Consider the following 26,084-nt stretch of genomic DNA (forward strand, 5'->3'; position numbering starts at 1 on the left):
GTTTCAGGCTTGTTGCTTGGGCCAGTGGCAGCACAGCTTCCCACGGCGGGTGCCCGTTCACAGGGAGAGGAAGTGAGAGAGGGAGGGCAAGAGGCTGGGATCCTCCCGTCTGCCTCAAGGACACACTCAGTGAACTAGTACCTCCCACCTCGGCAAGGCTGCCACCCTTCCGATGATGCCACAGGCTGCGGACGCAGCCTTTACCACATGGGCCTTCGGGGACTCTCCAGATCCAAGTCTAGCAGTGTCCTGAGGACACCTGGGCATCCGGAACCTGGTGAGGGAGGAGGGGTGGCCCAAGGTGAGGCTAGAGGGTGGTCAGAAACTGCGGGGCCACCGTGGAGGTTGAGAGGGACGCATGGCACTGGACACCAAGGTCATCCAGGGATTTGGAATGCTCCTTTGAGCCAGTGCGAGGGGTACATAAGGAAAGATGCCCGGGCACCGAGCTCAACAGGAGAAGGGCAGCGGCCCGTGGCCCCGGCTCGGAGAGCTCGTTCCTGGCCCTCTGCGTGCCCGGGTTTGCACCTCTGTGGCTGGGGCGGTGCCTGAGTGCAGGTGAGCCAGCTCTGAAGTCGCCGGAGAAAATCTCTCCACCTGTTACCGCGACAGAACAGACGCCAAAAAATATCTCCTGAACTCCTACCAGCAGTCCGTCCTGAGCAATGAACTTGCCAAGTAATACTCTCAGGGCTCTATCCTGAACCCTTTGGTGATGGCTAATAGTGGGTGACCACTTGGCTGGACGTACACATCGTTCTCATCCAACACTTTTCCACCTGTTTTAAAATTTTTTTTCATAAGTTGCTATTTTTTTAAATTTATTTTTATTCTAATTTGTTGTACATGACCGCAGAATGCATTACAATTCATATTACACATACAGAGCACAATTTTTCACTTCTCTGGTTGTACACAAGGTCTTCATACATGTACCTAGGGTAATGATGACCATCGCATCTTTCCTACTCCCATGTCGTCCCCTCCCTTCCCCTCCCTCCCCTGTGCCCTATCTAGCTTCAATGTTTATAGCAGCACAATTCACAGTAGCTAAACTGTGGGACCAACCTAGACGCCCTTCAGTGGATGAGTGGGTAAAGAAAATGTGGCATCTATACACAGAGGAATATTATTCAGTATTAAAGAGAATAAAACCATGGCATTTGCAGGTAAGTGGATAGAGTTGGAGAATATCATGCAAATGAAGTTAGCCAATCCCTCCAAACCAAATGCTGAGTGTTTTCTCTGATTTAAGGGGGCTGACTCATAATGTGGTTGGAGGGCTGCGTGGGGGGGATTAGGTAAACTCTTTTCCACCTTTTTGGAAGGTGTTTTTAAAATGAGATGAGATTTTGGGTAAAGCAAAGGAAGGACTGTCCACTCTGTGTGTGAACCTCAGCCAATCAGCCCAAGGTCTGAAGGGAAAGAGAATGACCCCCTGTTCTCCCCAAACAGGAGGGGCTATGACAGCAGATGGCCTGTGGCTCCAAACTGCTTCACTTCCTGGTTCTCCGCCTGCTGCCTGCAGATTGTGGACTGGCCAGCCTGCCCAGCTGGTTCCTTAAACTGCATCCCCTCTCTCACTTCCTCCCTCCATCTTCGTGTTTCTCTTTCTCTGGAGAACCCTAATACACACCTGACATCTACCCATTTATGCCCATCTGACAGAGGAGGAGACTGAGGTTCAGAGGTGTTCAATACCATGCCCAGGGGCACAGAGCAGTGAGCAGGGAGCCAGGATGCCGGGGCAGGTCTTTCTGGGCCACCACACAGCACAGCTTCTTGTGTGTTCATTTATGAATGAGAACGCAGCAGCCTACCTGTAACACACTGCGTTTCCCATGAAGTACTTTCCTTTTTTAGTGATTCACAAACCACCGTGGCATCTCATGGCGCATGAGAATCGTCAGTGTTAATACCTTATCAACCAGGCAACAGGCAAAAATGCCCGACAGCAGAGAAGGTTGCCCAACAGCACGGTGTGTAGAGGCTTCCCTTCACTTTGCTTAGCATATTTAGGACCCTATAGATGCTCCTTATATTCATAATTTAAAAAAAATACTCAGAGTACCCATATCATTTCATACACATCTCAAGCACCATGAGAGGGAATGACACTTTAACACTTTAAAATGACACTTTAAAATTAGATGGTCACACTTTAAAATTAACCTGTTTTGCTGGGTGCGGTGGCGCACGCCTATAATCCTGGTGGCACGGGAGGCTGAGACAGGAGGATTGCAGGTTCAAAGCCAGCTCAGCAACATAGTGCCCCTGGGTCCAATCCCTAATACACCCCCCCAAATTAACCCATTTGAGAATGAAATTTTATTAATGATTTAAATTAATTAATTGATTGACTTTTAATGCACACATCGAGTCCTGAGCTGCTCCACGTCTTTGACTGTGGGCTAAAGTCCCCTGGTGAGGTCTCAACTTCAAAAGTGACCCCAAACTGGATCCTTTCCATAGGAAAAGTCAGCAGTAAACATTGACCCCGGGATCAATTGTTTCTGTTTAAGTTCCAGACGGTCCTGTGGGAGGGAGCAGTCGGGTCACATTTGACAAAGACAACAGGTCTCAGGAAGGGTTGTCACCCTGGAGCTGCAGAGGGAGAGTCTCTGAATTGAAACCTTCTGCTCACGATGGCGCTGGCCATGAAGGTGCTGGTGATGCTGGCTCTGGGGATGGACCTCGGGCCTTGCTCAGGTAGGGAGCTCGACAGGCCACCTGCTCTTGGGGACACGCAGCCTTCCCCTCTCACGGTGGCCCGTGTGCTTGTGCGTCCAGGTTTCCCCGTGTACGACTATGATCCCTCCTCCCTGCGGGAAGCCCTCAGCGCCGCGGTGGCCAAAGTGAACGCTCAGTCCCTGAGCCCGTACCTGTTCCGCGCCTTCCGAAGCTCCGTAAAAAGAGTAAGTGCCCCTCGCCCGCCTCCTCGCTGTCCGTCCTGCCTTTGGCCAGTTGGCTGGTTGGACTCTGGTTTGTTTTCCTGGTTTAGGAAGGTCACCCCCTTCACACTGATTACTTGGGACAGGGAAAGGATCTCATTACAATTTGTCACAAGGTCCTGGAGTGGCTCTGGGGGCAGACCCTGCTGCGTCCTTCCCTCCGACCCTGCCCGGTTCTCTGCCTGCTGCCCGCGGTCCTCGCTGCTCCTGGGTCCCCAGCGCTGCTCGCTTATTAGCAGTGAGCCTCCTTTCCCCTTCAGCAGTTCTGCTCTGAATGCTTGCAGGAAAAAAAAAACCCAGCTTTGGAGCTGAAGAAATCCACCTTCCTTTGTCAATTGACAGTGCCCTGTTTCTAACAGCCCGAGAACTTTAGTGAGAGAGGAGTTCTCACGGGTTTCCAATGACTGGGTCTGGAAAGGCAAGGAAAAAACCCTAGATGCTCCTTCAGAGGAGACGAGAAGCCAGGCCTCGGGGCCTCCCTCCTTCCTGTCCCCGGGCAGCTTCCCTGTCTGGCTGTCATCTTAATGGGGCTCTGGGGAGGCAGGGACAGAAAGGCCCTCAAGCTAATTTAGGGGGTTCTTTAAGGTTTCCTGTCACAGGTGACGTCTGCGCAGCCAGACTCGCAGCAGCAAGAAGGGAGACGGGCAGCCTCCAGGCCTCAGCTGAGGCCTGAAGCCCTTGCTCTCCCGCTGCCTCTCGGTCCCCTGCTCTCCATTCTGGGGCCCTCCTCAGCTCACAGGAGGCCGTTCCCCCCACTCCACAGGGCACGCGGTTCGTGGATTCCTGGCCCCATCTTCAAACATAACAGCCATCTGGACCTCCTCCTTGGAAACTGCCTCAGTTTCTTTTTTTTCCAAATTAATCGATCTTCCCAGTTGGCTTTTCTAACTGGGTCGTAGGTCATGAAGAGTAGGGCTACGCTTTAGGTGGGTGCCTATCCCAGGCCTGGCGTTCATGGTCAGGCGGGGCTATGTACACCTGGAGGCTGTGCTGAGGAGGCCCTGCAAGGTAGGCTTGGTCAGCCTCTGAGACTAAGGCCCAGCTGCAGGAGGAGAGCTGGGTCAGACCCAGCCTCTTCCTAGTCCACTGCTGCTACATTGGCCCCAAATGCCACATGGAATCCTCGTGTAGTGTTGTGGAATCCATGTCCCCTTCCAAGCTTGAAGATCAACATTTACATTTACTTGTGATTTAACTATTGCTCTCTACGGGACAAAGTTAGTGGTTAATTAAATGAGTCAGAGCACGAGGACACATACCAGGGGGACTGATGAGGAATATCATGGAGATCTGGCCTGCGGAGATGAGCTACTGTGAAGTGCAGTCACCCAGGCACATTCCAACACATGCGCCATCTTGATGTGGCTACACAGACCTGAGCCCAGATACGTGCACCTAGAGATGCATTGTTAGATGATGTGTGTGGTCCCTGCAGGTACATAAGTAAGAGACACCTGTCTGCCACAGTACGCTGCTCTTCCCCTGGGAAGTCTGCCTGTTCTTGCCTGCTCTCAGTCTTTAAGGATCACTCATAGTCATGGGGCAAGCTACATACACCACGTTCTATCTTGGAAAACTCATTTTTTCTCTCCCATTTTAAGAAAGAACCCTCTTCTTTGATCTCTCCTGGTGAGACTTGTCTCCCCTTGGAAGTGCCTCTCGTTTTGCTCTGTGTTGTGTGTGTCAACCATGTCTTTCACAAACACCCTGTAGATGACCCCAAATAGGCCAATTCTCTGTCCCCATTGGGGGAGGGGCATGACTTTAGCAGTGACGTCTTCTTCGCTCCAACTCTGACATCAGATTCACCCAGACTGTTCCCTAAGTGGACACAAGTGCAGAAGGGAAAGGTGGACACAGGCCCTGGGTTGGGGACATGGAATGAAGAGGACAGATTCTCCTGGGGAGGGAGGAGAGGCAGGTCCAGGGAGGGGCGGGTGCTGTGGAGAAGTCCAACAGGCAGCGCCCTCACGAATGCACGGGGCGTTTTGTTACAGCAACAGGCAATGGACTGAGCACAGACTGAGACCACCGCCTACCCGGGCCCACCCCAGCACCTCTCCAGTCTTGACTTCTTCCCTGCAGCCCGCTGTACAGAGCAGCCGGACTGATGGGTGTGGCCAGGCTGGGGCAGCAGTCAGCGGCGAGGGTCTCCATGGAGACGGTCATGCCTGAGACTCACCTGAGTGATGAGAAGTTGAGGCCACGGGAAGACCTTTAGGGGGAGGTTTGGAGGGTGCTGGGCAGAGCCAGGGGGACAAAAGGCCCTGGAGAGACCGGAGCCCTGTGAGCCAGGGAGGGAAAGATGAGAAGGAAGCGAGGTCAGAGAGTGAACATGAGCTGGGAAATGAGGTCTGGGTTTTGAGGCCTTAGGGCCACAGGTGGCCACAGGGAGATTTTAAGTGGAGAAGACATTTGCATTTGTAGATCTCACTCTTAGGCAGCAGGGGCTACTATACCAAAGTACCACGGACGGGGGGAAATATGAACAAAAGAAATTGGCCTCTCACGGTCCTGGAGCCCAGAAGTGCTAGATCAGAGCAGTGCCGGTTCTGGGAGGTCCATCTTGCAGGTTGCAGAAGGCCGGCTTCTCCTGGTATTTTCACATGCAGAAAGAGAGCCAAGCTGCCTCTCTGGCCTCTTCTCGTAGAACACTCGCCGTTCCTGAGGGCTCCCCCCCCAAGACCTTCTTACCTCAAATGCTCCCCCTCCAAAGGCCATCACAAGGGGCCAGGGTCTCCACATATAAATTGGGTGGGAGTGAAACATTGGGTCCACTGCCGTCTCGCTGGCTGCCATATGGGGTGGGGTGCAGGGGAAGAAGTGAAGATTGGGGAGACGTTAGGGTGGAACCCAGGTAGACGGGTGCCTTAGTCTGTGTCTTAGTTCATTTTCTGTTATTATAGCAAAATGTCTGAGTCTTAGTAATTTGTAAAGAAAATGGGTGTATTCAGCTCAAAATTCTGGAGGCTGAGAAGTCCGAAAATCTCCCCAGTGTTTGGTAAGGGCCTTCCTGCTGCGTTGTCACATTGGAGGCATCACATGGCCAGAGAGCAAACACGGAGATGGCACGTTTAAAACAAAGCCACCCCCAAAACACTACGTTAATTTGAAGGGATGAATCCACCCAGGAGGGTAGACCGCTGAGCACCCAGTCATCTCCCCAAAGGTCCCTGCTGCCAACACTGCTATATGGGGCACCAAGTTTCCAAACCATGAATTTTGGAGGACACATTCAAATTATAGTGGTCAGCTTCCTGTTAGACTGCAGCAGAATCCCTGAGACTGGGCAATTTACAAGAGAAGAAATGCATTTGGAGTCACATTTGGAGGTCACACTCAGGCAACAGCAGCGGCGATGGCAGCTCATCCGGGGATGGCATGGAGGAGGGGACAGGTAGGAGCATCCGGGATACACTTAGACGCAAAGCCACAGGAAGCCCGTGACCCTTAAAGTGTCTAGGCTCATTTTGGTCCATTTTTGCCTTTTATTTGATTTTTTGTTTTCTAAATTATTCTCAGCCAGTTATTTCTGTTCATTACTCTTTGTCCATTAATAAGGAATTCACTTAATTCAGGATTCTCCAGAGAAACAGAACCAGGAAGGTTCAATGCTCTTGCTAGGGTTTAAACGTGGTCCCCAAAATTCATGTGTTACAAAAACGTCCTCAGGGGGCTGAGGGTGTAGCTCAGTGGCAGAGCGTTTGCCTTGTGTGTGTGAGGCACTGGGTTTGATCCTCAGCACCACATTAAAAATAAAATAAAATAAAAGTATTGTGACTGTCTACAACTAAAATAAATAAATAATTAAAAGGGTGGATTAAAAAAAAAGAGACCTCAGTGCAGCTGTTGGGACAGGGACCTTCACAAGGTGACAGGGTGGAGGGCTCTGTCCTCACGGAGGGATGGATGCCGTCATTATGGGACTGGCTAGCTGATGCAGGACTGGGCTCCTGATGAAAGGATGACTTTGTCCCTTCCACCTCTCCTGTGGGTGCTCTTTTGCTGCGATGCCTCTGGCGACATTATGATGCAGCAAGAAGGTCCTCACCAAGGGACACCCTTGATCTCGGACTTGGAAGCCTCCAAAACTGTGAGAAAGAAACCTCTATTCTTTGTAAATGACTCAATTTTGGAGATTCTGTGATAATGGTATGAAATGAACTGGTGCTGAGATGGGGGCTGTTGCTGTATTAAATGCCTGACATTTTGGAAGCTGCTTTGGAGGTGGGGAACGGGCGGAGAATTTGGAGATGCAGTTAGAAAAGGCCGAGGTCTCCATGAGTGTAGGATTCGGGGCAATTCATGGGTGGCTGTCCTGCATGGAGAGCCTGGATCTCAGGTCACCCCAGGGGTTGTAACCAGAATGTTGGTAGACAGATGGACAGAGAAGGCCATTCTCACGAAGCCTCAGACAAATGACGATACTGAAGGTACTGGAAGTCAGAGGGAGGCCAAGCTGGTGATTTAGCTGCGAAGTGCTGGGCTGAATCATGACCCTTTCCTAGGACTGAGAGGGACGCAGAACGTAAGAGTGATGAGTGGGAATCTAAGAAGAAATGTCTCAGCAGCAAGGCATCCAAAACCCCGCACGGCTTCTTTTGTCCACTTGCGGTAGGAAGAAAAGACAGAGGTGACTTAGAGATGGAAATCTAGCTGGAAGCTGAACAGAGAGATGGGGAAATCTCCCAGCCCGGTCCTGGAAAGAATAAAGAGGCGGCTCAGGAGAGAATCCCGAGGGGTGGCCAAGTAACCGTTGGATGAAGAGTCCAACGTGGCAGCAAGCAGCCTGCGTCGGCTCTTCTACCTGAGCACCTTCCCAGGGGCTGTGGGACCTAAGCCGAGGGATCCCGGGGTCTCTCCAGCTCATGTGAATGCTTCTCCCCACGTTCGAGCTGCTCCAGCCTCGGGGTTGGCCCTGCCCTGCCCCAGGGAACTGGCTTTTCCTCCCATGATGGGCTCCTTCCCATCCCTCAAGTCCCGGCTTACCTTTTCCTTATTCTGGACTTTTCTTGCACTTTCTCTCTCACGTCGCTCTTCCTCCCCCAGCTCCGTTGCTGTGCGGCTGATCTCAGAGCGCTGCACCTCTCTGGAATGACCTGCTGGTTTCGTCCCAGGCATTCACTGGGTGGCGCTCACTCTGGAAGCTAAGCCGCAGGGGGGGCATCCTTGCTGGGCTGCCTCTGGTGCTGAGCACCCGGGCACATTCCGAGCCGCAGTGCTTCTGTGCCATGAGAACTTCTCAGATTTACCAGGAAGCCTGGAAGATTGCCTCAGGATCCTGTCAATGGTAGAAAGAAGTAGAAAATCGTGTGTGTGTTTTTTCATAATTGGGACCTCTCAAGCAGGAGCCAGGGTTGGACCACATTGTATACAGCAGAGATGCACTTGTTGCTTAATTACTTATTTTAGTAATTATTAAGAAATAATGGAGTGTCTCTTAGGAAAATGACACTTAGAAATCCATACGGTTGATTCACATCATTTGTGGTATTTTTGCTAGCTCCACAGATCGCCATAAACACTGAATTTGCAGATCCTGAATCGTTGCCCCTGGGGGAGCACAGGGGTGAGTTCCTGCAAGACTCAGGTAGCATTTTAATCCACCCATTAACAGGTTACCTTGATTTTGTGAGCTCCTGTTCAGAGCGGCTAGTTTAACATCCACTGCAGAAGCACTGACATTGAACCCACTGCCAAGAGAGCCAGGATGCCCACCGGTGCGGAGCTCATCAAATGCATGTATCTTCCCCACGGGGCACATCCCTGTCTCTTACCCTTAGGAATCCTGAACGGCTTTCAGAACTGGGTTTGAGGGGCCAACATGATCCACAAAAATCACAAACAATGCAACAACAAAATGAAAAACCTGTGACACTGAAGAGACCACACAAAGCGCGTTTGCTTGCGGTATTAGCACTGGGAGAAGAGAGCAGAGCATCCCGGTCTGGGAACATGCACACTGGGACCCTTGGTTTTTGCTGCTCTGCATGGGTCCAGGAAGACTGCAAAAGCACAGCAAGAGTGAATTTTGGAGTTATAAATAAAGTGCAGCTGGTGGGTGAATCCCAGCAGTGTGGTCCAGGAATATTGGGGATCATCTATCAGTGCAAATTTTCAGAAGCCACACTGTCTTGGAGAGGACACACCGTTTTTTGTTTTCTTAGTGGCAATAACATTTTATTGGTTTTGTGTTTGTCGGGAGTATCCTATGATACTGTGGTCTTCACAAACACATCTGTTGCAAACTGACACCTTGTTTTCATGAAGGTCAATGTTCTGGATGAGGACAACGTGATCATGGATTTAGAGTTCAACATTCGAGAAACTACGTGCCTGAGAGATTCCGGAGCAGATCCTTCTAGCTGTGCCTTCCAGAGGGGCCACTACATGGTAAGTGCCACCCGGCCCAGAAACCAGTGTAAAAAAGAGCCTCCTCCTTCCGTGATCTGGGGCTGATTTGTAGTCACAGAATGAGCCTGGCCACCCCTGCCTGGCACCTGGCTGTCCTGCTGTGTGGTCACAGAGTTGCCTGGAACAAGCGGTGTGTTCAGTGTTTGATGACGTGAGCCCCTGAGCTGGGGAGTTAGTGGTCCTAAGTGATTTTGGAAAATTCTTTGGGCCTTGGTGCCTTCGTTTCCTTCTCTTTAAAATGGGGATGAGTTTTTATCATGTAAAGTGAACACAAAGAGGCCATCCCCGAAGTATGACTCAAGACGTGTTTCAAATTCTGCTACAAAACATGCAAACTGTGGCGTGTGCTCCTGGCACGTATTATGTCACCTCGTGTTAACCCTGGTGCACAGCGTCTCCCTACAAGGTCAAGCTTGTGAATCCAGGGACACGGCATGTGTCCCCTGTGATACAGCAGGTACGACAGTCCACCCCGTGGCAGGAATCCCCTCCAAACAGCGACACGTCAATTTAGAGGCTGCTTCCTGCACAGTTTGGGTTTAGACGCCTGACTCCTCCAGGTTGTGGTACTCACAGGGGACTGACTGTTTTATGGTTTATTTCATGAAACTTTCACTGTGACTGTGTGTTAGAAAGGACCCAAGCAAAGTCTCCCAAGTATTCCTTTCTAACAAAATCTGTCTTCACCACGTGTGTGTGAGCATGTGTGTATGTGTGTGTGGGTGTGAGAGAGTGAGTGTATGTGAGTGTGTGTGAATGTGTGTGGGAGTGTATGTGAGAGTGTGTGTGAATGTAAGTGAGTGTGTGAGGGGGGGTGTATGTGAGTGTGTGTGTGAATGTGTTTGTGAGTGTGTGTGGGTGTGTGTGTGTGAGCGTGTGTGAATGTGTGTGGGAATGTATGTGAGAGTGTGTGTGAATGTGTGTGTGTGTGTGAGGGTGGGTGTATGTGAGTGTGTGTGTGTGAATGTGTGTTTGTGAATGTGTGGGGGGTGGGTGTATGTGAGTGTGTGTGAATGTGTGTGGGAGTGTATGTGAGAGTGTGTGTGAATGTGTGTGTGTGTGAGGGTGGGTGTATGTGAGTGTGTGTGTGAATGTGTGTTTGTGGATGTGTGGGGGGGTGGGTGTATGTGAGTGTGTGTGAATGTGTGTGGGAGTGTATGGTGTTTGTGTGTGTGTGCAGGTGAATGTGTGTGCGTGTATGATTGTTCAAATGGGGACGATGCCAGGCAGCCGCTCAGCGCTAGAGCCCAGAAAGCCTGAGTTTCCTGAAATGTGCCACATGTCAAACGCTGAGTCAGTGCAGTCTTTCATTGTTTCTCTTGGGCCTTTAGGAATTTTCGTTCTGGAGAATTGAAATGCCTCAGTGCCTCTCCTTCCTGCTCCCTTTGGGAAGGCCCCAGGTGTGCTGGGCGGGCAGCACCGAGGCCAGCCCTGGCAGGAGCCGCTGGTGTGACTCCTTGTCTGTCTCTTCCAGCCGGTGGCTGCCTGCAGGAGCACAGTGCGGATGTCGGGCCTGCAGGCGCAGGAGGTGTGGGCTCACTGCCGCTGGCCCTCCACGTCCGAGTCTGACAGCAGTGAAGAGGTAGGCCCCTCCCCTGGTCTCCTTCCAGACAGGCCTCCGAGGGTCTGTGTGGCCTGTGACAGGCAGAGTGGCTTGACAGGGTGGCTGCGGTGTCACCAGGCCTGGGAGGGAGGAGCTCACCTGTGCAGCTAGATTGTTTCTGTGTCTCCTGTGTCTCCCAGACTCTGTCTTTATTCTCTCTCAGTCCCTCCCTCTTGCTTTTCCCCCTCCTCCGGGGACTCCTCCACCTTGACATGGGGGCCTGGTTTTAAAGTAAAGATCGGCAGCTCTTCAGTTTTAGACCTGGGAATGTAGTTGGGTGGGCTGTAGAGGGCCATTTCCTGCCCAGTGTTCACAGCTAGCTCCGTGGTCCAGGTCGGGACTCCTGACCTTCACGTCACCCTGGTCACCTGCAGCTTCTTGACCTGGTGAATCCCAGTGATCAAGTCCACCCTGTGGGCTGCTAAGAGGCACCGAAGAGCTGATGCCACACAATCTCAGCTCAGGGTCTGGAGTAGGGTAGAAGGTCAGGGAGTGGCATTGGAAGTGACTTAAAATAACACTATAAAATTAATAACATAAAATTCTGTCTTGAAATTATATTACATGTTTATTTATCTATTTATTTGTCAATAAATAAATACTAGACTGTACCTCTCCTGTGGGCAGGGAATGTTCGTTTTTATCAGCCTAGGACACTGTCTGATACCCAGTAGGTGCTCAGTAAATATTTGTTGAGTTAATGCAACTGGGGAGGAAGTGGTCCAGAATCCAGTATGAAGAGGAGGCCACTTGACTCCAAACCAGGGTAAAGACATCATGTCTTTATAATATATGAATAATGTAACATCACGGTTACATTATTTGTTCATTCAAAATAGGGTAATATTCTTGATAGGTATTCAAAAATTCTCCCACTATTATACAACTGTATCCAGCTAACATATTTCTCAGCACTTGCTATTTTTATTCAACTTTTGAAAATTTAATTCTGCAGTGCAAATTACATTAGAAGAGTGTAAAATCTCTCAAGTTCAGGAACTACACATAAAAGTTTATGTCCTCATGTTATTAACCTAGCCATACTGTAACTATTTTGCCTGGAAGTCCGTTTTAGAATTAGGAAGCAATGAACCTCATATTGCATGGGAAGCTCTTCTTGGTGCAAAGGGGAAATAAAATTCAATTCATAAAATTGAGCATCACCTTATGGGCTGACTCTTGCATGCTGGCAGCCTCCAAGGGCCAATTCCCAGGTCATTTCTGAGCTGGCTTGTCCTGTCCCTTAAGGATCTTTTCTTGGTGTGGGGACAAGTGCCAAGTGGCTCCTGGTGTACACTGTTAAACTCATGTCAGTCTTCACAGTGTCACACACATGGCTCTGCTCACCCAGAAGCAACTAGGACCAAGCATGTCTCCCACAGTAGCTTACGTGGGGGAGGAGGCGGGGAGTGAAGCAGGCAGGTGCTGGTCCTGGTGGAGGTTTTACAGTGACCTGGGGAAGGCGTCCACCATATGGGGATTACTGACTACAGGCAAGCGTCTGGGACCATGTGGTGACAGGAAGGAAGACCATGCATGGTGGGCAGACAGGGCTACCGGAGGAACTATGTCCAAACCAAGAGCTAGTCTGTGGGTGGAAGCCAGAACAAAGGGGCAGGGTGAGCGGGGGGCTTCCCGGCACAAGAAATCATTGGGGGTACCCCAAAGTGCCCGGGAAGCTGATGAGTTAAAATGGACAGAAATCCATGAGGAATGGAATTAGCAAAATGTAGGGGGATGGGCACAGGTGGGGATGAAGAGGAACAGCCGCCAGTGGAGGGGACCTCAGGGTCCAGCCAGGTGGAGGAGGGGCTAGTGGTCATGTCCACCATTCCTGGCCTCCTCCTAATGAACAGGGGATGCCAAAGGATCAGATCAAGAATGGATTGGCACCAGGTGAGAGTAATATGGAGTCCTGGGGGTGGGCACAGAGGGGAGAGGGAATGCTGGCAGGGGTTGGGCTCAGCAGTCAATGCAGGGAGAAATGGATTCTAGTTCATTCCATGGCCTTTAACACAAGTGAAGTTCCTTTAATAAGTGTCCACCTAGCTTAACCCCTCTTCCATCTTTGGTTGGGAAAGTCCATTCTGATTGTGCAATTCTCCACTCCATTCCAACTTTCTAGCCGTGTGGTGAGATCATTCTCTTCTCTTCCAATTCCAGGCTTTAAATTCTGATGTTAAACTATGTCAGCCTCTGAAAACAAGATGAATTTGAAAATAAACTCTCAGGTTTCTTGCTCTTAATATTAGAGGATCATAAAGAATTATAAGCAAATTGAAAAGAAAAGAATTTCCACACATTCAAGGAAGTAGTATAAAGGGAAAAGAAGAAAATTGAGATTTAAAATAATACCTGAAAATCCTGAAATGGAGTTCTTTTAAAATTTTTATTTTAATTGACAAATAATAATTGCACATATTTATGGGGTGCAATGTGATGTTTTGATCTATGTATGTATTAAAGAAAGATTTCTTACACAAAACAGAGAAAAAAGTTAGGAAATAGCCGTCAGCCACTTTCAGTGAAAGTACCTGGTGATATTGCAAACATGAAAGACCACCCACCAGGATGAATTCAGTCACAGAACAGCAAAATCACTGTTAAAGGTAAAAAGTGGAAGAAATAAAACTCAATAAGAAGCCCCAGAATGCGGAAAGTAAAGATCATTTGACAAACATGCGTAGAATACAGAAGAATTTCCAGAGTGGGGACTATAACATCAGGAAAAAGGAAAGCCATGAAAAAGAGTCCCCAAGCCCCAAATGATGACTGATAAAGCCTGAAACCAAGGGGAAACTGTCTGGTGAGAATACAATAAGAGAAACGGTCCTGAAAAGGAAAAGTCTGACCTTTCCCCTGGTCTTAAAAAGAATGGTAACCGGAAAGGAATTGAGAAAAGAAGCTTCTAAATTTGTAGACACTCTCCTCCTCTCCTTAACAAACAGGCTGTGAATTGAGGGTAGTTTCTGTCTTTTTTTTTTTTTTTTAAGTGGAGTCTGTAGCGCAGGTGGGAGAGGAGCACCCACTCAGCCACACCCTGGTGGCAGCCATCTGGCCTGCGCTGCGGGCCCTGCCAGGTGGGCGCTCCTTCTCCTCTCTGGCCTCCTGGAAGCCAGCCTGACCGTAGACACGCCTCTGACTTGGAAGGGGGGCGGGTGAGTTTGGCAGAGCTTCAGCCAAGAGACCCCCAACCATCCAGAAGAGAGGGGCCCCGAGGCAGAGTCACAGCAGCAGCCCTTGGCTCAGGGAAGGAGTGATTGATTTGCTGTTTTTCCATTTCAAAAGATAGAAATTCGAACACTAGTGCAAATCCAAGAAGACAGAAATAGGCTAAGCCAGGAAGGGATGATTCCCTGGATCCCATTCCCAGAAAGGGAGGGAGGAGTTGGCCTCACAACTGACTCACCTAGGTGCCGGCCCTCCTCCCCCTTTCCTTCCCCATCCCTCCTCCTCCTCCTCACAGAAGAGCTTTCTCCTTGAGTCTGGAGGCAAGCACAGGGTGCCTCCAGGTTCCCCACCTGAGCATCTGTTATCTCAGGTTGGAGGACTCTCCTGGCCTCCCTCACACTGGCCTGGCGTGGGTCACGTGTCCCCTACTTTGTACACATAAATTTACTGTTTATTTATTGATTGAGTTTATTTCTGATGTGCAACGTGATGGTTCTTTTTTGGAAGGTGAGAATTGAACCCAGGGCCTTGCACAACCCGGGCAGGTGCTCCACGCCTGAGCCACATCTCCAGACCCTAATGTAGCCCTCAAATAACACCTTTCTCAAGAGGTGATTCCCATGCCACACTATTCATGTCTTTCATGTGCATAGTTTGGTGGTTTTCAGGAGATTCACAGGCTGTCACACTGCCAGCACGGTCTAAATTCAGAACACTTCCATTTCTCTGAAAAGAGACTTCTGGACTGAGTCATTCTCTATTCCTCACTATCCCCCAGCCCTATCATCAGTCACTGATCTGATTTTTGTGGGTGAATCTTTCCATTCTGGCTGTTTTCTGTAGGTGGAAACATACATGACCCTTTGTGACTGACTGGTTTAACTTACCATGTTTTGAGGGTTCATACATGTTGTAGAATGTATGAACATGTTCATATGTAACCTTTACAAAGGGATAAAAGGTACTTTATTTCTTTTTATTGTTGAATAATTTCCCATTGTATGGATATGCTACACTTGATTTATTTGTTCATTGATTGATCAACATGTGGGTTGTTTCTACTTTTTAATTATTATGTATAATGTTCTGAATAGTCAAGTCACATCTTTATGAGGGTATGTGACTTTAGCTCTACTGAGAATTGAACTGCTGGATCACATAGTAGCTCTTTAATTAACTTTTGAGGAACTGCCAAACTATTTCTGGTAGCAACTGCACCGTTTTACATCCCTGAAAGTGGTCCATGAGGGTTCTAATTTCTACATATTCTTGCCAACACTTGTTATGGACTGTCTCTTACTTTAGCCATTCTGGTGGGTGTTAAGTAGAATCTCAATATGGTTTAATTTTCATTTTCCTAGTGACTAATGATCAGCCATTTGTATATCTTCTTTGGAGAAATGTCTATTCAAATCTTCTCCCCATGTTTTAATTGGGCTGCTTATCATTTTATTGTTAAGTTATTCACAAATATTTTATCTTACTTTGTGCGTCTTTTCACCTTCTTGATGATACCGTTTGTTAAGTCCCTTGTTTCTCTTTTGTTGTCTGTGTGAGTCTTACATTTAAGTCTGATCTATTTTGACCTGGTTTTTGTATGTCATGTGAGGAGAGGGGTCCAATGACGTTGACTTTTTCTCGTTGTTTCCAGTTGTACCAGCATTAATGTTGAAAAGACCATTCTTCCTCCACCAAATTGTCCTGGCATGTGCCCCTGCCCAGGGCCACCCACCATGTGGGGCCAGGGCACTCCCCATGCTATGCAGGAAGGAGCAGGCAGCAGGCGGGCAGGAAGGTGGCTTCTTGACACCTGTGTGGACTTTCAGTGGTTTCATGAGAGCTACTTGTAGATGTTAACACCTTGTTCTACTGAAGAAATTGTGGGACCGTCACAGAGAGAAAACTCCAGAATCTGACTCATATTTAGTCTGTTTGCAAGTTGATAAAACGAAATTCCGTTTTTAGTCTGCAACGTTTGGAAGTATGTTCCAAGTCACTGACGGCTTTAGAGTCAGTGTAGACTTCACCCCGTTGCTCCTCCTTGCGTGCTTTCTGGAACAGGGGTTGGGCGTTGCATGGACTCACTTCATACAATATGCATTCTCATTGCATTAAAAAACATTATAGCTCAGAGTCCTCTGGATAATATTTAGGATTTTTTTAACCATATATTTTCTTTTTCATGTGCCGACACCTACTGATATTGCTTACATTTCTTCAGATGATTTTTGGGGACATGATGAGGTCCTATAGGTGGAGAAACAATGATCTACTTGGTAAGTTGAGAACTGTTCTTTTCTCCCCCTTAAACAATCGCATATCACCTTTCTTTGTGAGTCATTTGAAAGTAGAAACACCTAGGTACAGCCTTTGATCAATTGCACTAGCTGCAGAAAATAAGCATTTCTTTTCACTTTGCTCCTTTCTTGTCACTAAGTAGTAGTAGTAATAATAATAATAATAATAATAATAATAATAATAATACAATTATTCCTGTAGGTATTTCTCTATATTTTTTCATAGCTTTTCCATATCCAAGTCCATGTGGTGACCCCACATCTCTGCAAACAGATGAGGCCAAAGCTGATTGCCCCTCGTGAGGGTGCCGTCATTTGAACACCCTTGTTCCCCCTGGTGCACTCTCTGGGTTGCAGGGCCCGGGTGGGCACTGATGTGTAGCTGGGGGGATCAGGACTCACCCACATCTGACAGATGGGGGTTGACCTCTGTAGTCCCCACTGTGCGACTTGAGCTGACATCTCTGAGTCTCCTGGTTGGGGGAAGAAGGGTCTTCTCTTCTGGCCTCTAATTTGAAATGGGGTTGGCTAGTGTTCTGTGACTTAGGAGCCATCTTTATGTCTCTGATGCTTTTTCCTGTTGGTGCTAATGGTGCAAAATTCTTTGGTGACTGAAGCTTCTTTGTTTAAGAGGCATTTTTGTGATATCATTTACACAATACTAGAACATTCTGGAAGTGGGCAGAGGAGCCTCGTCTTATGGCTCTTACTGTGTTACAGGTCTCATTCCTGAGGAACCCAGAAATGAGCAATATTATGATCCGTCGCTTGGTAAGTGGTTTATTTCCTTCTGTTCGACACCATCAGACTCTTTTCTGATCAACCCAGCCTGTGCTAAAGCCATTCCATAGGCGTCAGACACCAACATACAAAATATTTTAACTGAAAATGAAAAGAGTAGTGACGCAGGAGGCTGCTTGGCAAATCAGTGGAGAGGTAACATCGAGGCACCAGCTCATTTGAAAGTTATCAAGAATTGAAATGTTCCTGTGCCACCCCAGAGCAGTCTCTGAGCAGTCCACACTGATAATCTGTTCGTCAGACACAACCCACCTCCTCAAAAGTGGTGAAGCTAACTGGTCCCTTCCCATAGCACCTGCTTTCCCACTGAATCTTTGCAATAGCTCTGCAAACCAACTATGCCCCCTGTTTGCACAGGCGAGGGCATGAGAGGTAACTCAGGGCACGGACTGGCAAATGCAGAAGCTTACCCTACAAATGGCTCACCCCCTTCCCCACCCCACGCGTGGCAGCTCTGTTAACACTTTTTATAGGTGAACAGACTAAGGCGGTGCATCCTAACTTGCTCAAGGACAGACCGCCAGAGTAGGACTTCCATCTAGGCTGCTCATGGCAAACAAGGCTTTGAACAGGTCTGTCTAAACCTGTGTTATTTATTTTCCAGAAGCCTGATGAAGTTCAGAGTCTCCTAAGTTCAGAGTCTCCCACTAAAGTGCTTAACACATGCTAATATTCTGATGAGCTCAGTGTCTGAAGATTAGGCTTATGATGATTTATTTGAGTGCTAGGACTTAAACCTGAAGCTTATTTTTGAAAAATGCCTGTCACTTTGGGAAAAGATGAAGTTACTTTAACTGTGACCACTGCTGAAAATGTTCTTTTAACAGTCATTCGGGAATTATCTTCAGACTGTCTATTGCTGTGTGTCAAAATTTCCCCAAATTTAGCAGCTTAAAATAACAAACTCAATCTCCCAGCTTCTGGGGATCAAGAGCCCAGGGGCAACCTAGCTGGGGGGTTATGGCTTGGGGGTTACAACAAGGTTGAGACACGCTATCAACGGGGACTGTGATCTCAGCCGAAGCTTGACTGGGGGTGGGAGATCCACCTGCCAGTCATGCTCGAGCTTGTAGGAAGGTCTCAGTTCTCCACGGGCTTTGGCCTGAGAGCTACAGTTTCTCACCATATGGGCATTTCAGTGAGGCTGTGTGAATGTCCTGCAAAGATGGCGGCATTTCTCCAGGGACGATGGAGATAAATATATAGAGAGGCGGGGGGAGAACACGAGTATAAGCAAGGGAGGGAATGCTGAGAGGCGCGGTCTTCCATAACCTCACCTTGCCAGTGGCCAGTGATAGATCTTCACTACTCACGAAGACAACCCTGGCCTGGGGGAGGGTGCTGACAGGAAGCAAGACACCAGGAGGTGTTGGAGGAGGACCCCTGTAGATGCCATTTGAAGATGAAAAATATTTTATGGATTAGATTAATGTGACCAATCCTGTTATATATCTCAGATGGGACCTCTACGCCAAATTCTAACCACTCTTGGGCCTTGGGAGCATCACGGATGCAGACTTTGAGCCATCCCAGAGGCAACTGTGAACTGGACAATTCAATTCAGTTCAGTTCAACACATGTGTCTGACAGGACAGGGCAGATCCCACAGAGGACTGAAAGAGAAAGGTGACAGTCCCTGCCCTCGGGTGCTCACAGGGATGACTGAGACAGATCCCAGGAGGTGATGCAGGTCAAGGAGAATCACTCTGGGCTCCGCTCTATCCCCAGGCCACAGGGAGCCGGGGAACTTGATGAGGAAGACAAGTGACGGGGCCTCCGGGTCCTCTTGGCAGTGAGGTGGGGATGCTGGGCACGATCCTTGTCATTAATTTATAGTCCCCTACTCTGTGTCATCATCACGTGACTGATGGGCCTGTGCTTTCTTTTCTATCTTTAGACCTGAGAAGGAGCTTTCCTCCTGGAAATGGAAGGAGCCCACGCTACCAGCACAGACCAAGAGCAAACACTGGCTTCGAGTAACGGCCCTGAGGTGAGGGGGACAGTGAAGTTTGCCTGTAGAAGCAGAGGGGACTCCGAGTGAACGCCTGAAGCAGGCCGCCCCTGCGGTGTGCGGCCCTCGCCACCTGCCCTTCCTCCTCCTTTTACCTCCTCTGGTTACTGCAGAGCAATGGTGTCCTGAGTCCCATGCACCCTCCCTCGCCTTCCAAGCTCCCCCACTCCAAGAGCAAACAGACAAGGAACAGAGAAGACAGCCCCCTCCTCTGACCTGTCTCACCCCCCACCTGCTGCCCTCCTCCCTGACCGCCCCACGCTCCTCGCTCCTCAGCACCATGTGGCCTGTGGCTGCCGCCGCCCCAGTCTCCTCCCTTCTCTGCTTCTTTGCAACCCAGATTTTAATCCTTCAAATCTGAAATCTGATCAGGTTTCCCTTTCTCGATCTGTAATCAATACTGGCGACATTTGAATGAGCTCCTTACCCAGTGCTTCCCTGTTCTTTGGATTGTCATCTCTTCCTCTTGCTTGACTTTAACCGACACTGATGTGTTTTCAGACGTGTGTCTCTTACCTCACTCTGTACAGAAACCCAGGCCCGATGTCACCGAGGCCGATAGGTGCAGGTGCAGGGAATCTCCGTGGCCTCCTGAGACTCAGCTTCCTGCCTAGCTTCCTTTCTTGACTGATGGCCTCAGCAGCCACCTAAATTGGCTGAGGGCCTCACTGAGCTTCTTCATCCTGCGTCTCCTCCTCCCAGCATCCACAGGGTCCAGCACTGTCCATGTCACCCTGCGTTTTCTCTGCTGCTGGCCCTCACTTCTGCACACCACCCCTGAGCCCCTGATTGCTTCTCGCCTGGGGTCCTGATCCCACGCCTTGTGTGCTGCCCCTGTCTTGAACACAGAGGAGACCCGGGCCCTTCTCCACCTACACTCTGATGCTAGCTTCTCTTGTGGAAGAAAGCGGAGGTGTGAGGAAGCCAGATGGGAGCCCAGCAGAGGACGGCCTCCACATTCCCCCGGGGCTGTGGGGAGCTGCAGACAGGGCCCTGCTGTGTCACACCAGAGTCTCACCGGGACCTAAGTTCCCAGTGTCTAGGGATCAGAGCCAACAGAGCTAGGTGCTTTTTAAAGATTTCCAAGTATTAAAGGGGCATCACGAATGGCACATTTGAAAGGAACCTCAAGATGCAATTACAGATGTTGATTCAGTGTGTAGTTATGCTTCCCAGCACTCTCTCTCTCTCTCTCTCTCTCTCTCTCTCTCTCTCTGAACACATACTGGGCAGTTTATATAACACTGCGTGCTTTCAGGCAGAGGTCCAGATGCCCTGGCATGGCCCTCAGTGGCCCGTAAGCTCCAGCATTACTGAATCCCCGCACCTCCTGCTGCTGCAGTCCCCAGATCACCAGCTCTGCCCCTGTGTTCGGGCCTCGGCTCATCTCCCACTTCATGATGCCACAAACCACCAAAGCCAAGAGGATGATGTCCTTCCTGGGGTTTCCATAGCCCTCATTGCAGGACATTGCAGTAGCTTGTCTCCTCTGCCCTTCAGGCTCTACCAGACTCCCCGGGAGCAGGGCTCGGGACCTTCCCCTGCCCTCATCCCTCAGGGCCCTGCACCCAGCCTGGGACACTCAGTACATCAGCGTCAGCAAATATTTTATAAGTGGATGTTGGCAAGCTTCACTTCGGGTTCTTGAGAGTTTTTTGAAAAAAAAAAAAAGTCTATGTCTTTGAGTCAAGCACAGCATAATTAATTTTTAACCACCAGAATTTAAAAGAAGTCAACTGACATTTTACAAAAATAGCAGGAATACTCACCAGCAAGGCCGTCTTAGATAAGGATGCAAGTGGTAGATTTTCTTTTTCATCTATGGCACATGCTAAAAATAAAAACCAGCTTCATACTGAGATCAAGAAACTATTCACTATGAAGAAAAAGTTTCATCATATTTCTTTTTTATAGATGCAAATTGCTGGGGGTTTTTTTTGCCTTGTGGAGCAAGGGGGGGGGGGTAGGATTCTCAATGGACTGGCTGCGTGGTATATTAGTAACATGATTATGAGTTAGTAATGAAGGATATAATTATGCTGGTGGATATACACATACATGTATAGCAACATAAATGCACCATCCGATTTTGGCAAAGAAACATGTCTTTAGAGGTAACACAGACTGAAGACCAAATGTGGCAGTCCTGGCCTGGCCCTTGACCTTGGCTGGAGTCCCAGTTATGTCCCTGTACAGGAGGTCACGACTTTCTGCAGGGCAGGTGTCTACACTGCTCTGGGTCCCCTAGAATCCTAAAATGAGGCTAGTAAGGCCAGCACAGGGGATCCAGTGACGAGGCCAATCCAGAGGCAGGTGGAACCTGGGCCTGGTTCTGAGTCTCTCCTCCCACAGCCACCACCCAGCCGCTGACCCGTGACCTCTCAGGTTTCTTCAAATGTTTGTTACCATGCTTTGTTCATTTTTGTTTCCACTAGACCTTGAAACCCTTGAGGATGCATTACCTTGTTACCTTCATTAGTTATTTTAGTTTCAGAGCAAGTAGAAATACTACATGTCCACATAAAATTATTGACAGTAGCTGTGTCAGTGTCACAATGCTAAGAACAGAGTATCATAATTGGTCAGGGTGAGCGGAAGGAATGAAGGAACACCTGACCAAAAACAAGATTGCTATTTTCAAATTGCCAGTAAAGTTTTTCCTCTGGGGAACTCTCTGGGGCCTGAGAAATGGCTCATTTATCATGAAATCCCCAGAGCCTGACCCAGTCCCTGGATTAAAACAGGAGCTGAGTGTTTCTGTAATTTAATAAACTATTCTAGTATTCCTTCAGGTAGCTAAAAATGATTTGATACATAAATAGATGGTGAAATGCAGTATTTAATAAAATAGTTCAGAAATTTTAAAATTTGAACTCAACAGTAGGAAATATGGAAAACCAGGCCCCAGCTCTCCTGTTGAAGGGATCTATTTGAGAGTGCTGCACTTTCTTGGGGTCTGTAGCTGGAACTGTTCTGATTTATCAGTAACGCTGTGGCCAGAGACCCTCAGTACCAGGTGGTGACATGTGGCTGGCACACCTTCCCCCCCGGCTGTGGTGGGGACCAGCACAATGCCCAGGTGCTGCAAAGCAGCAGCTCTGTGAGGCCATGGTCAGAGTGCGTGGGGCACAGAATCAGCCCCGTTCATCCATTTACACAGTGAGTGCTCATCACATGCACGCCTGCGCCCAGTGCTGGGCCCTCGGGTGTACCAGGTCTGTGTGGGGTCCTCACACGCTGCCTGCTGTACACGCCGGGCAGCACTGCAGAGGAGGCTTATTTTGCCACCCCACGTTACAGATGAGGAAGCAGAGCACTTAGGCACCCTGCTCAGGTGCTGGGATGGGGATCCGGCTTCCCAGGCTGGTCTCCAAATCCGTTCTTCCTTCCTGTAATTATCTGCCTCCATGTTTAGAATGCCATACAAGGGCAGAACGTCAAGGACTGCTTGTTTAAGGTACATCTGTTTTGTGTTGGGTGGAACCAGATGTGTCTTTGCCAACTAGAAGGCAGAGCTGTGACGGGCAGAGTTGGCAACTTGCCTGCCCACCATCAGCCACATAGGGGGGCTGGCCCCTAAAGGCTGGGCCACCCGTGGCTTGATGAGTGATTTCAATATTCAGGGATCAGACTCATCAGTGAGCACGTCCTCCCATGATCTCACCTGGGAGCCCACCCACTGAAGGGAGCCAGGTGCCTCAAGAAGATGGGGAAGATCCAGCCCAGGATCCAGAGGCGGAAGCTGGCCATGGGCCACTCCTCCTATGCTCTGCTCTGACAGTCGATGGCTGCACACTCCCACCAACCACTTCACCAGGTGCAGGCGATTCTCACCATCCACTGGAGTTACTGTCTACAGCTGTTGTGAACACTGAATTAGCAAACGCTGAGTTATTGCTCCTATGGGCAATATGGGTTTAGGCACTGTTGAGCCTCTGGTCACCTGTTCCTCAGCAGTTGAGTATGTGACCTTGTATGTGTGTTTCTGCCTAGATGCCTCAGGTAGCATATTTTCTTGACTCATTAACATTGAACTCATGGGCTGAAAGGAGGTTATCAACACGTGCGTTTCTCCGTAAGGCACATTCTCCATAAGGCAACTTCCCTGCCTGGCAGCACTAGGCAGAACTACACTTGGGCCATTTTAAACAGTAACAGCATCCACAAGGCCACAGACATGCCTAAACCAGCACTAAATAGACCAGGAAAAGGGCTCTGTTTATAGCATGAGGACTGGAACAAGAAAGCCCACTGCTGCCTTGGGTGACCTTAGCTGGGAACAGGTGGGTGGGACCACACTGTGTCCAAGAACGAAGGGAAAGCGGCATGAGCAGCTTCGGGAGACACAGTGAAGGCCAGCGAGTAGGAGCATTCCAAGGACAGAGTCCGGGAACTGTGGGCACTGCCTGGACAATGTCCCCCCTGCATGAGCTTGTCCCTAGCGTTCCCTTAGTCTCTGTGTTCCCTTCTTCCTGTCTTTTAAGAAAAGCTGTCCCCATTTGCTGCACCAGGCCCACGTCACTCCTCTGCTACACACCAACCTCTCCCCGCGTGGTGACCTCCTCCTGGACGCCTCCCCAGCCTGCATCCCCCTTCCTCTGCTGAGCCTCCTGGCCCCGTGGGATGCTGGTGACCACTCCTTTCCTGACATCCTCTGGTCTCTGGGATTTTGTCCCCTCCACTAACTCTCCTCTCTGGCCAAGCCTTCTTCCTGGTCTTCTCAGGTCCCTCACCTTCCTACTGTCCCCCAGTGGTGACAATCACCAAGGTCTGACCTTGCTCTTCTTCTGCTCATTGACTTCTTATCCTGCCCCAGGCACCCCCAGGTGGCGCCCCTCACCTGGTGGCCTGGTTGCTCCACTGGAATCCCAGGCTAGAGTGAACCACTGCTTGCTAGACACCCCCACCAGAATGTTCCTTATAAAGCTCAGAACGGGGTTTTCCCTTGGGAACATACCCCTCCTGTGTCCACTCATCCTCCAGGCACCCGGCCTGAGGCAGATCCATCTAGACCTCCTCCCTTCCTCCCGTGACCCAGTTCTGCTCGTCCTTCCTCTGACACGTTCCTGGCTCTGCCCTGTCTCTGCGTGGTCTGCTCAGCTCAGCCTGCTGGGCTTGCTGTCTCCCCACAGAGTCACCTTGTTCCCTCAAAGGCTCTGTCACGAGTTCTGACACAAGTCCTCGCCAGCTCGAGGGCCCTGCTCACCTGCAGGATGAAGTCTCAGCTCCTGGACGCTGTGGTGCCTGAGCACCTCCCTGAAGCAGTGTGGTCCCTGTCTGGGTCCCTGGCTCTGCCTCCGGTTTGCATGAAGAGTCTCGTCCAGCTCCTGGCCCAGCTGCTGGCACTCAGTACTCCCGCCCCAGCTCGCCCTAAGGGCAGCTTTCTTGTCTTTCCCTGTCCTTGGGATGACCTGCACGCGGGCCTCTCTGGAATTGCATCCACCACCCTGTGCTCTGACTGGGTATTCTTCTCCACTAGCTCATGATGTTTTTTTAGGTGTAGCTATGCCTTTTTGATCCTAGTTATGCCCAATAAACGCTTCGTGCTTGGGCATTTACAGAATGGGTGAGAGGATGGACCAGCATTCCCTTCTGCAGCCCTGGGTCTGCAGATGCCCACAGCGCCAGCCAGCCGCTCCTTTATGGTTGGACCAGGGCCTTCCTTCCCAGACTCATGCCACAAGCACCTCCTTGAGACACGGGCCAGCACCTCGCTCCAGGTGTCTCTCTTTAGGAGAAGAGCTTCCTTTCTGGAGGGAAGTCTCTGTCCCCTGACTCCATTACCTCTTCTTCCCACAGTGTCTCTTGCTCCCTGTTGGTGGTCGGTCAAGGAGCTGGCTGCTTTGCACAGTGGCTCCCATCTCTCGGATCTGCTCCTGGGCGGTCCTGGGAGTCCTGGGTCCTGGGCACCCCGCACAGGAATGTGGCTGCTCACCATTTCTGTCTAACGCTCCCTTCCTCCTCTCTTCACAGCAAAACATGCACAGAGGGAAGAGAGGTTGCAGACAAGAAAGACGCTACAAATCGCATGACTTTCCTCCTGATCAGTGTGGTCTGTAATAAATGCTTTCCTTTCCCCATGAGACTCTTTCTTTTATTGCTAGATATAAAAAATAATATTATAAACTATTAGACTTTTAGAAGAACAACTAAATACATGAGAATATTATTATTAGCTAAGGATTTGAGGAGTTGAAGACTCACGAGGAGACTGTGTAAGCAGTCCCAGGCGGCTCTGTGTCAGAAGAGATGGTGCCTCCCTCCATGTCTAGCTTTAATGTTGAAAAGATCATCCACATACCCCAATAATTCAAGATGTTAGTAATGGAGGAATTCAGGTGGGGCAGGGCATGGGGTGGGAGAGAGGGCAGATGCCAACTCTGCATCCTTTCTGCTCAATTTTCTTATAAAACTAAAACTGTTCTAAAAATAAAGTTTAGTAATAAAAAATTCATTGGGAGGCTAAGGAGTAAGAAGTGTTACAGTCGATCACTGTCCCCACAAAATACTGTCATTACTCTTCCCTTCAATTTTCTTGGTCTAGGAAATCAATAGGGAAGTGATTTTTTCATCAATGTAGGTATTGCTAGGAGGGTCCCACGGGAATGAGGTCTGTGTGCTGCAAGTCACCTGTTTAGAAATGCACCCCGAAGTAGGTAGATTCGTGAGGGGCCGAAGGGTAATGCGAGAGTCTGAGAGTGTGAGAATCCCAGGCTCATTGGGGTCCCTACTGGGACTGACACCACATCCGTTCCCAGGGCTTGGACTGAAGATGGCACTTTCTGGACCATGACGAGCCATGTCGCCACCAGGACCCTGTGCCTGGACACAAAGGG

The 26,084-nt window shown here is 49.6% G+C and overlaps 1 protein-coding gene and 1 long non-coding RNA gene across 5 annotated transcripts; one reads left to right on the forward strand and one right to left on the reverse strand.

Moving 5' to 3' along the window:
- Positions 1-2,528: 2,528 nt before the first annotated feature.
- On the forward strand, positions 2,529-25,328 carry Spp2 (secreted phosphoprotein 2). Of its 3 annotated transcripts, none has more exons than XM_046439729.2 (8): positions 2,529-2,709; positions 2,791-2,915; positions 9,222-9,344; positions 10,840-10,947; positions 16,361-16,415; positions 17,157-17,207; positions 19,135-19,227; positions 25,222-25,328. In XM_046439729.2, the coding sequence occupies exons 1-7, from the start codon at positions 2,646-2,648 to the stop codon at positions 19,215-19,217; spliced, it is 609 nt and encodes a 202-aa protein (XP_046295685.1). In that variant the 5' UTR covers positions 2,529-2,645; the 3' UTR covers positions 19,218-19,227; positions 25,222-25,328. The 3 variants fall into 3 exon arrangements, with proteins under 3 accessions (XP_046295685.1, XP_046295686.1, XP_046295687.1); XM_046439730.2 differs by lacking the exon at positions 25,222-25,328 and adding an exon at positions 20,507-21,120; XM_046439731.2 differs by lacking the exon at positions 25,222-25,328 and adding an exon at positions 19,779-20,410.
- LOC124089585 (uncharacterized) lies at positions 2,561-9,255 on the reverse strand. Of its 2 annotated transcripts, none has more exons than XR_006850802.2 (4): positions 7,941-9,255; positions 5,646-5,743; positions 4,211-5,544; positions 2,561-3,027 (listed from the first exon to the last, which is right to left on the reverse strand). It is a non-coding gene; the product is annotated as an uncharacterized LOC124089585 (long non-coding RNA). The 2 variants fall into 2 exon arrangements; XR_009226283.1 differs by having other exon boundaries at positions 5,646-7,650.
- Positions 25,329-26,084: the final 756 nt, after the last annotated feature.

The sequence above is a fragment of the Marmota monax genome, unplaced genomic scaffold (assembly GCF_021218885.2).
Source record: "Marmota monax isolate L192 unplaced genomic scaffold, Marmota_monax_Labrador192_F-V1.1 WCK01_AAM20220418_F8-fsc00041, whole genome shotgun sequence".
NCBI classification, from domain to species: domain Eukaryota; kingdom Metazoa; phylum Chordata; class Mammalia; order Rodentia; family Sciuridae; genus Marmota; species Marmota monax.